Source organism: Leptonychotes weddellii, chromosome 4, assembly GCF_054177405.1.
Source record: "Leptonychotes weddellii isolate Sample4059 chromosome 4, ASM5417740v2, whole genome shotgun sequence".
Lineage (NCBI taxonomy): Eukaryota > Metazoa > Chordata > Mammalia > Carnivora > Phocidae > Leptonychotes > Leptonychotes weddellii.
The window spans coordinates 53029859-53041398 of record NC_138372.1 but is presented as its reverse complement, the minus strand read 5'-3'; the positions used below and the strand labels follow the sequence as shown (position 1 = coordinate 53041398).

Here is an 11540-nt window from a genome sequence, read left to right as displayed (position 1 = left end):
AGTTCCATCCACGTCGTTGCAAATGGCAAGGTGTTTTTTTTTTTTTTTTTGATGGCTGCATAATATTCCATTGTATATATATGCCACATCTTCTTTATCCATTCATCTGTTGATGGACATCTTGGCTCTTTCCATAGTTTGGCTATTGTGGACATTGCAGCTATGAATATTGGGGTGCATGTACCCCCTTCGGATCACTACATTTGTATCTTTGGGGTAAATACCCAGTAGTGCAATTGCTGGGTTGTATGGTAGCTCTATGTTCAACTTTTTGAGGAACCTCCATACTGTTTTCCAGAGTGGCTGCACCAGCTTGCATTCCCACCAACAGTGTAGGAGGGTTCCCCTTTCTCTGCATCCTCGCCAACATCTGTCATTTCCTGACTCGTTAATTTTAGCATTTTTTAAAGGCAGTCTAATCGCTTGATTATTAAGTCAAGAAATGGTAAAAATCCTGTTTGAATTAAGCAATAATGATAAAACAAAATACCCTGATTATAATGGATAAATTTAATCCTATGGAAGCACCGTTTACTTTGAACTAGGAAAGCAGATAAAGAATTACTGTTTTCAATCAATTAGGTAAGAGCTCTAAGAGAAAAGGAGGTAGATCATAACTAAAGGCAATACTTTTTCTTTTGTACTTTGGATTGGAAGATTCCCTAAGAGCTGAAGCCACTATCTGCTCCAGGAACAACATTTTTTTTATATAACAAAACTCTTTTTGTCTATCCTACATCATGATGGTAAGAGCTGGGTGTGCTGACACAGAAAGGACGAGAGCTTTGTTTTCTGTTATTTTTGTCCAGTGTATTTTTGATGTCTGAAAGAACTGTGGAACATATACCTATCATGTTAACTGTGTCTCCTCTGAAGTATGATTTTTGGTTTTATATCTCAAGAGATAATTTTTTTTTTTAGAATATTTGATCACAGTAGTTTCCTTAACAGTTATAGGCTTTGCTATCTAGCTTCTAATTTGTGAAATACAAACTTACATCTCTTATGATGTAATTTCATATTTCAGATTTAGTAAACTTATCACTTTATAGAAAAAAGTTTCTATTTCAGAGTGTCATTTTCTTAGTCCATTATGAGGCTTCACAAATAGTCATTTTGGAAGTTATATTCTATAACACACCTAAAGTTATTAGCTATTTTTACAGTTATAGTTATTAATTGTTATTTTGGTTATGCTGAGAAATGAACTATTTATTGATACCAGTTTAAATGCCTGTCAGTTTCAGATATGTTTCAATGTGGTTAAAATAGTCTTGTAAAATCTACAGTTGGTGCATATTTTCCTTTGTAGATAAGTATAATAGTGTGTGCTATTGTAACGTTTTATTTTAAGTAATTTAACCATATTTTTTCCCTCCAGTTCCAAAAATTGAAACTACTTTTTATTCTTGTCTATAGACCTTTAGTGATAATAGATTTTTTTAAAAAAACAAAATATTCAACAGATATAAGAGCTGTTAAACTAAGGTGCATTCAGTAATTATTTCTATTTTGTTTCTCAGCTAGGTGACTTTTATCTGGAACTTCACTGGGATTTTCAAAGCTGGGGTAAGAGTGTGCTATGTTTTACTGTAAAATATGTACACATGCAGAAATGCAAGTCAAAAATAGCTATTATATAGAAATGTTAGCAAATTTGATACTTGCTCTAAGGAAAATTAAATATATTTCATCACATTGAATGTAATGGTAATAAAGCCAACCTAATCAGTAACTTTCAAAAGTCTTATTTTTAAGATTAAAAATTATCTTTTTTTTTTAACAAAAAAAATTGGCTTGAATATTGTAATAAATACAAGGAATTCGCGAAGGGAAGAGAATAATTATAGGGTTATTAGATTACTGAATTTAAGGAGGTTCAAAATATAATACTTAGATCCCTGAATGAGAAGAATTCAGTTAACATTATTTGATTTTGCATATTTTGTCATCTTTCAATCATTTTTGCCACTTTTATTATATACTATATAGCTACTTCTTAACATACTGTTTGGTTGCACACTGTTTCAATTATTTATAAAACCTTAATCCCTAGATATTTTGCAGTCATTTAATGATTTATCTCGACAAGGTAAGTTTCCCTGCTCCCTATTTTAAACCTCAGTCCATTTAGGGAGAAAACCTTCATGTCTAAATAGTAGGAGTTTGATCCTAGTGACCTTTACTAATTAAGCAACTACTAAAACAACTAAATTTGGGGGTTTTTTTGAAGACTTAAAAACAGTGTAATCTATATATAGGCTTGGATATGATGAGCTTACATGCGTTTTTTAAAGCATCTGAATTAATTTCTATGATACAAAGATATTTGAATGCTCAGTGATATTTATCCCCAAAATAATCATCAAACTAATCAGATATTGACAACTATAAAAATCACTGTTACTGTTCACGTGAATGCTTTCAAACCCTTTTCAAAGTTTATACAAGTGTTATGTGTGTATATACACACAAATACATACATATATGTGTATATATCCTCAGAATTATTTTTTAATGGGATCATGCCATTATATCATCATGCAGTTTGTCATTTCTGTATAATATATCATAGGCATCTTTCCATATTAGTTCATGAGGAAGTACTTTATTTTAACAATTACATAATAATATATAGCATGAATGAATAAGATTTTTGTAGTGTGTTTAATCTCTAAATGTAAAGTTTTGGTTTCTAATGTAGTTAGTTTTTTCCAACATTGTTACAACTCTAGCTTGTTAGGTTAGTTTTGGCTCCATCAAAATCACACATGATTTTGTTACTCTGTAGGCCTACCTTGCCTTTATGCTTTCTATATCATTCAGAGTCCAGGCGTTTTAGAACACTGAGAGAAAAAGAGGTTTGTAATATCTTTGTAAAATAAAAGAACTCCGAGTCAGATTGGTGTAAAGCCTAAATACCATTTTTTTTACCCATTTTTCTTTTTTTCCATCTGTAAAAACCCCAGGCCTGCTTGGCAATCTTATATTCAAGGTAGTCCCTGAGTATATTGGCTCTAACTGATTCTCAAGAAATTGCTAGTGGTTTAAATTCTAAAATAGTCAATTTATCTTGCTGAGCAAATGTTTTAAAGTATTTTAAAAGTAACATTTCAATTATATGAAGAAACAAAAATGGATGTAATCACTGCTGAAATTGTACATATATCTATAGTTATAAACATTATAAATGTTGCATAATCAAATTCATGACATAACCACGTGGTATTTGTTGAAAATATTGCTTCCACTTGGGAACTTGACTTTGATGCAAAAAAGTTAGGACATCTGTTTCATTGTTGATAAAGGATTTTACTGATTTCATGTCAAAACTACTAGCACCTAATGGTTATATGTCATGTGTTATTCTAAAAACTAAGCTCATTGACTAGATTTAATTTAGACACTTTGGATTAAAAAAACACAGGATAAATCCCTATTGTTAGATTTGATTAGTAAGCTTTTTTCTAGAGTTTAGGCATGTTTCTTTCCATTGTCAAAACCCCTAATATTGGGGCACCTGGCTGGCTCAGTTGGTAGAACATACGACTCTTGATCTCAGGGTTGTGAGTTTAAGTCCCATGATGGGCATGGAGCCTACTTTAAAAAAAAGAAAAAGAAGAAGAAGGAAGAACTTATAAATTCCCTTTGCAAACATAAAATGCTAAATAAACATGACACTTTGTTTAAAAAATAACCCTGATGTTAAAAAATTAAAGGGCAACCCAGAAATAAGGGGAAGTTAGGAAATACTGAGATCCAGGATTAGGTTTAATTAGAGGTAGTGGAGCATGCACACTCTTTCTCATAGTGTTATATTTAGTGTTTGGCTGAAAATAGCCTCAGACTTGGTTAATAGCAAGTAAACCAAACTATTCCAGCTTAGGTTTTTAGATACAGAAAAGCTTTAAATTGGAATTAAAAGTACTGGCTCCTATATGATGTGGCAAATCACGTACCTTTCCTGAGCCTCAGTGTCTTCCTTTTTAAATGGGGATAATATCTGCCCCAGATATTGCAAGCTTTTGTTTTGATGTGGATGAAATGAAACTATGTTTTTGAAGGAAGCCCTTTATATACTTACTGTAAAAGCATTAAATAATTTATAGTATCATAATAATCATGACTTCAAATTTAGCTTTGTGTATATAGCACATTTAGACAGAAAAACTAATAGTTTTTAAAGTCTTTATCTCATAATCTACAGAATATCCATTCTGTATTTGAGACTATTATTTGTGTATTGTGGATGGAAAACATTAGGTTTAGAAACTGTTCTTAAGATCAAGGTGTAAATGACAGCAAAACCAAAATTAAAAGGTAGAGACTCTTCTTTTTTCAGTTCAGTGAATTATGCTACTTTTGTAGTGCTATGCTAAACTCTCAGATTATCCTGAGATAACTTAAGATATAGAGAACCTGATTGTTCAGTTTATATGAGGGAGGAAAAAATCATCACAGAATTGGGAAAATGCAAATTGCTCCATTTTTGGAATGTATTAAAATCAAGAAGAAAGCTTTTTTTTTTGTCTATGATATTCCTTTTTTCCTTTTTATTAGCTTTTGCTTTTCAATCTCTGTATTTCTCTGTTCCTGCATTTCTGTTTTTTGATAAATAAGTATTGATACATAATTCTAAATTTTGTTATTGCAGATTACCATACTACTTCAAAAGATGCAATAAATTAAGTTAAATTAACAAATTAGAGTGCTGTCTTTTAATTATCTTTTTCATGCTCTACTAAATACTTAAGGATAGGAAAACTAGATCTTGATTAAAGAGCATTAAAGAAGTGCTTTGATCATTTATATAAGATAAATGCTGTTAATTGCTGTTCTCAGCTTCTGTTGTTTCATATAAGGAAAAATTTTTTTATCAGATAATAGTTACTGAGCCATCAACAAGAATGAAACCTTGGCATCTGCAACAACGTGGATGGAACTGGAGGGTATTATACTAAGCAAAACAAGTCAGAGAAAGGCAAATACCATATGATTTCACTCATGTGGAATTTAAGAAACAAAACAGATGAACATAGGGGAAGGGAAGGAAAAATAAGATGAAAATTGAGAGGGAGGCAAATCATAAGAGATACTGAACTCTAGGAAACAAATTGAAGGTTGGTGGAGGGGAGTTGGGTATGGGGAAGGTATAATTGGGTGATGGGCATTAGGGAAGGCACTTGATGTAATGAGCATTGTATATATGCAACTGATAAATGGACTGAATTCTACCTCTGAAACTAATTTAAAGAAGAAGAAAATGACTTACATTCTTTGACTAGGGTAACTGTTAGTTGATATTCCCTTTGGGCAGTAACTTTTCTTATTTTTGTACAATAAAATGTCTAGAAAACTGTCTTTAATGCTGAAAATCATTTTGGATTATATGACCTCTAAGAATTTAAAAAAGACATTGATATATTAATATACTTTTTATGTTAATTAGAAAATATTGATGCTTTTTAAAAAGTTAACTAAAAAACTAGCCTTTAATTTCTCTAAAGCTTTTGTTTCTTTCTAACCAAGGTTGACTTAATCACTCCTTTTTATAACACTGAGTTTTGTAAAATACGCATGTAGTATATCTTATACATACACACATTCTTATATACCTATGTATATGTGATGTGATCTTGATTTCAAGTATTTTGGGCTTCACATTTTTTCTTTTTCTTCTTTTGTATGTGGTAGCTTATTATAGTCTGTATGCAGATTTATCATCAGTAGAATAACTTGTATTTCCCAAAACGTAGCAGATAATAAATAATAAAAAATTTCAGAATACGCTGTGATATGAATGTGGACAACACTGGATGTAGAAATCTGTAGGTAAATGGTGTGATTCCATTTTACAGATTTTTAAGCTGAGGTAGAGTGAGTTTAAGTAACCAAGGTCACATATTTGGAATTCAAACTCAAATTAGACTATTAGCTCTAAAAATGTTTGTTTTTTTTTTTAAGACGCATTACTTTCCTACTATTTAATGAGGTTATATTTAAAGGATCAGAAAGGATCCAGGCTCATCGGGTTACCCATTCAGGATGGTTTAGTTGTCATAAGGCACTTTTCTCCTCTATAATAATGTCCTACAATATGTACCCAAGAGTGGCACTGTATTGACTCTGCTATTCATGTGTGTGTTTGTGGGTGGGTGGGTGGGCAAAGTGGTGAACTATATAGCAATTACAGTTAAATAGTAGATATTTGAAGTTGCTCAGAATTGCTTTATATATCATTTTTAAGCGGAAAATACTATTTTAAAGGAAATTATTAAAATTAATAAAATGTTTAAGTTACTGTTTTTCTAATTAAGAAATTTGTAATGTCTCAGAACTTTAGGTATTTTTTATCTTTTCTTTTTAAAAATACAGTGCCTTTACTTTCCCGAATTCTGCCTTCTGATGCATGTAAAATATACAAACAAGGTATCAATATCAGGTAAGGTGATTTGATTTTTTTCTGAGTAACAGAAAATTGAGATTTAGAGGAAGCTTTTCTTTCTGCATTAATAGGTTACATTTAGATGTATTATTTTATAACTTAAACATGCTGTAATATATTCACAATATTTTATCTTATTTGAGACATCCTATAGAGAAGGAACCAAAGATAAAATCTTGACTGAATCAAAGGTATTAATTCTTATTCAGCTGCAGACTAGAAGGCAAACAGGGTGAAGATCACAAAGGTCTTAAAATGAGAAGATTTAAGATGATCATCTCTCTGATCCTGACTTTTTAAGGAATAGGGAGACACATAAGGAAGACCCAACTCTTGTCCTTTTTTCTCCATCCCTCTCATACCCCTCCCTCCTCTGTCTATCCATGCATCTATCTAATCATCTGTTCCTTCTAGTGAACACTCTAAGGCTAATTTTAATTTTGTTCTTTTTCTTTTTAAAATTAAAATTGATTTTTGGATCTGATGGGTATTTACTCATTTCAGAATTTTATTTTTATCATTCTTTATATCTTAAACTTTATATTAATATAGGTGTATTTATAAATTATACATATGTAAGATGTCTATAATATTAGTAAATATGCCAACTTTTATATGTATATTAGTGTACTTATAAATTATATATCAATAATTTTATAAATCTATATCTCCCCATATCTCCAAAATATTAATTTGGACATGTAAGGGTCTAGAACTGGAAATATCTTGAGATGATCTCATAAAAACTCTTTGTTTTATAGATGAGAAAATTTAGAGAGGTGAAGTGATTTTTATAAGAGCATATTGTGAATTAATGGCTGGGCCAGGACCTCTGATTTCCTGTTCGTTCTCACCATGTCACAAAGCGGAAATTTTAGAAAGTCAGCTCTGAGATTAATTATGAGTTATGTTGAGTTACAGTGAAGAGATAATCTTTAGTTGAAAGTAAGTTCTAGGGTAATTGTTCTCAAGCAGTAGAATTTGATTAAGGTAGAAGTTTCTGGTTTTTGTTTTTAAAAAATAACCTCTTCAGATGTTTCTAATTATGGAAGTGCTTATGTACATTAAATTCATGGTCATTATAGAAACCTTGCAAAATACAGAAAAATAAAGAAGAAAAACTAGGAAAGGATTTGATAATCATGTAGATTTATTTCAGCAGCCTATTAACATTATATTATGATTTCATCAAAAATTATTCATCAGTTTAACAATGTTTAGGTGCTTGCCAAAGATAGTAGATAATTTGGGAGAATATTATTATTTTCCATATCTACTTTAAAAAAAGGTTAGTTTTAGTTTTGTTTGAGTCTTAGGTTTAGGAAAGAAGAAGCTTCTTTTAAAAAATTATTTCACATTTATATATGACTTTTAAAAGTAAATGATATGCATATTACATAATAAATATAGATAATAAAACCACAAAATGGTTAAAATAGAGACATAAGAATAAGAGCTTGAGGGAGAATAATTGTGTCAGAGAATACAGAGTAAGGGGAAGCTACTATAATTTAGCAAGACACTCAGACCTGGGACTTACAAGCAGCTGAGGATAAAGGAGAAATGTGATAGGTTCTAAAGCTCTCGTTACCAAAGTTTACCAGATTAATGGAGAGGCTGGGTTTTAGGATGTATGGCAAAGGGTTTTTTTGCATAGATGAGAAGAATCTCATTAACATTAAATAACTTTCAAATGTAAACATCATGAGACCGTTTTTTTTAAAACATCACTTCAAATGAAACTGATTTTTAAAATATGTTCAAAGAACTCTATTTAAAGTTTACTTTTATTTCATGACAGCCATGTGATCATTTAAAATATCTTCTCTGGTGTCAAGGAGAAATGAATAGTTTAGTGGAAATAGGAAAGTATGAGTAACTTTATTGTTCGAGAATATTAGTAAGCATTTTCACTGTTAATAATTATGAGGTAATCTATAACCACTGACTGAAATAATCAGGGCAAACTTTGTCTCATTTCAGGCTTTTCCTGTCTCAAGGGAAGGTTCTATATTCTTTTTGTTACTTGGCATTTTTCAAGCTTTTTTCTCAAAAAGAACGTTTTCGATTTTTTCCTTTTTTTGAACATTTGTTATTCAAATTTTTGCAGTTATATACAATTTTGTTTGTTTTTCATGGCCAATTACATGGCAAAAATTAAAAATACTTAAAGGCTTAAAGCAAGGACTAGTTAATACATTAAAATACCATCATGATAAATTATATCATTATGAGGCATGTGTAATACAGTAGGCCATCTAATATGTCAGGGATATTCTAGAAAATGTACTGGGCAGTCTCCTTTCAGTTGCAAGTTATAAAAAAGAGAAATGAAATAAAAGCTGACTATGAGTGATTTTAGGTGTGGCTATATCTAAGGGTTCAAATGTCACCATGTCAGTCTGTCTTTGTCTTTCTGTCTCTGTCTCTCTGTGCATCTCTTCCTTCACTATCATTATCTCCACCCCTTCCTCTTATCTCCACTCCTTCCAACCCATTACCACTTTCATCCAGGATAGGCAAGAAGGAAATGGAGACATGAGATTGTTCTGTTTCATTCCCTCTTTTATGTGGGGTGTGGAGTTCCCTGGTAGCTGAAGCTTGAAGTCCAGATAGACCACTTATATAAAATGATCTGTTCCTTTTGATATTATCCGTAGCCTACGTCTTGCAGTGGTAGATGAGCCTCTTTTGCTGGCATTATTTTCTGTTATTCCACATAACACAGGTTTAGTTGTACAGGCACTAGTAGTACAGTAGCAGACCCCTGGAGGTGGACCAGGAGGTAGAATTCAGCTATAAAGCAGCAGGCAGGATTCACCCCTATGGGAGTTGGTGACTTGCTTTTTTTAGGGCTTCTTGATTTCATTCTCTGGGGGTGTATACATTTTTTTTTTTTTAAGATTTTATTTATTTATTTGAGAGAGAGAGACTGAGAGAGAGAGCACATGAGAGGGGGGAGGGTTGGGAGGGTCAGAGGGAGAAGCAGACTCCCTGCCGAGCAGGGAGCCCGATGCGGGACTCGATCCAGGGACTCGATCCAGGGACTCCAGGATCATGACCTGAGCCGAAGGCAGTCGCTTAACCACCTGAGCCACCCAGGCACCCCATGGGGATGTATACATTTTATATGGCTCAGAAAGGAGGCCCTTGTACATAAGGTAACCTTACTTCCCTGTTTGCTCTTGGTTCCTCCCTATTGTCCTGGCAAAATTTTAATGGTATTACCTTCACTTTTAAAAGGTACTAGTTTTGTTGATAAATTATATGTAACCCCAGTTACTCTTTTGATGCAGCATATAAGATATATTCCAGTTCTCAGATTTTTCTGTGTAGGGAAACCAAGAATGCTCATTCCCTTTACCTAGTCTGGGATGAGAATTGAATAACTTATGAAGTAATGAATTCTTAAAAACTCAGTAGCTAGGGTGTGTGGTCAGCAGCTCTTAACAGCTGTGTTAACCCATTTTTTAGATTAAGTGCTGTGTTTTGAGCAGCCAGTAAGAGAGATCCTAATGTGATCTCCTATAAAGCCTAGTGAAAGATTGAAGCACTTTGGGGTGCTTGTGAAGTTTTCCATTCTACTACATTCCCTAAATTCAGCAAGCAGTGGTTTGTGGAATTTATTTGAGACCAATCCACTGGGCTAGACCATGCCAGGTCTTGGTTACCAAAGAGGACCTTAAACACACAAGTGTGTGAGTCCATGAATCTTTGGCACATGAATGATCCATAAGGTTTTTAGGCTACGGAGATGATGGGAAAGCGACTGCTAATCTGAACCTGGGAAGTCAAACAGAAAGGACAAGAATTTGGAGTAAGTTAAATGATTTATCTAGTTGAAGGATGAAGCAAGGTTTGGTATCTGAAGCCTAGGCCTAAGGCATAGATGTAGATCAAAAGAGCAAGACTGGACACACAGTCTTTAATCTAAGAATGTGGTCCATCCATTGCTGTACCCTCTTTATATACTCTGCTGAGCTAGCAACATGGTCTTATTGGGATCAAAGAATGTTAGACAAGTCTGCTTTCTTTTAATGCCCTTCACAGTTGAAGTAACTTTTATGGAGTCACTGCAGCAAGGGCAATGGTAGGGAACCAAGGTATAGTTAGGGAAATATTTGAACAATGTGGAAACAGTCTTTTTCTTGTTGGATTAATAAAGTATATATTCAGGAAATGAAATATAGGAAAAGTAGAATATACATTTAAATATTCTTTCAGTATTTTTAAGTAAAATACTTTAGCTTTTACTCTAAGTTTGACTTTGAAATATGGTGTTAGCATCTTGGTTTGAATTTAGAAGCAACAAAGCTTGTTTAAGTATTTAATTATGGAGTTTTATCAAAATTTTATTTGTCAGGATTTCTCATCTACCCATCTTTCACAGGCTTGACACTACTCTCATAGACTTTACTGACATGAAGTGCCAACGAGGGGATTTAAGCTTCATTTTCAATGGGGATGCGGCACCCTCTGAATCTTTTGTAGTATTAGACAATGAACAGAAAGTTTATCAGCGAATACACCATGAGGTGAGCATGTCGTCTTATCAGTATTTCTCTAAATGGTTTTTTAAAAAGTCTATGTATGTAACCAAGCCTCAGTGTAATTGTTTGAAAAGGCATGAAGTATAGGTGAGATGGTTCATTCCCAGTGCTTTCATTTCTTTACTACTAGCTTTAAGTTGTTTTTTTGTTTTGTTTTTTAATATTCTGGTCTTTATCCTGACCATTCCATTGGGACCGTTTGCTCATAATTCACTGATGATCTCCTAGTTAAATGAACTCCAACTTCTTTTAGTTCTCATTTGTAATTCTGATTTGTTGAACCTGTGCTGGCTCTTTTACCATTTATTATTTTGCTACCTTAGCTTCTTTTAATGTTGCTGACCATCTCCATCTCCTTAATAGCAACATCTCTTTTGGCTGTCTGTCTGTACTCTTTTTTGTACTCTTTTACTGTCCTTAACTCTTTGGCTACTTTTCTCTATCTTTTCCCTCTTAGAATACAAAAGTGTCTCCTTCTGTCACATCATTATCTCCCTGTTGGTATTGCCTTTACAACCACCATTGAAAAATCATTTATCCTTTGT

At 32.7% G+C, this 11540-nt stretch overlaps 1 protein-coding gene across 2 annotated transcripts in view; it reads left to right on the top strand.

Annotated features, from left to right (window-relative positions):
* ANKRD13C (ankyrin repeat domain 13C) overlaps positions 1-11540 on the top strand; it is an 88759-nt gene that overhangs the window by 42107 nt on the left and 35112 nt on the right. For both annotated transcript variants that reach the window (XM_081818621.1, XM_081818620.1), the window contains 3 exons: positions 1524-1569; positions 6376-6442; positions 10836-10980. In XM_081818621.1, the coding sequence (XP_081674747.1) occupies positions 1524-1569; positions 6376-6442; positions 10836-10980 (258 nt within the window). The remainder of the gene's footprint in view (positions 1-1523; positions 1570-6375; positions 6443-10835; positions 10981-11540) is intronic.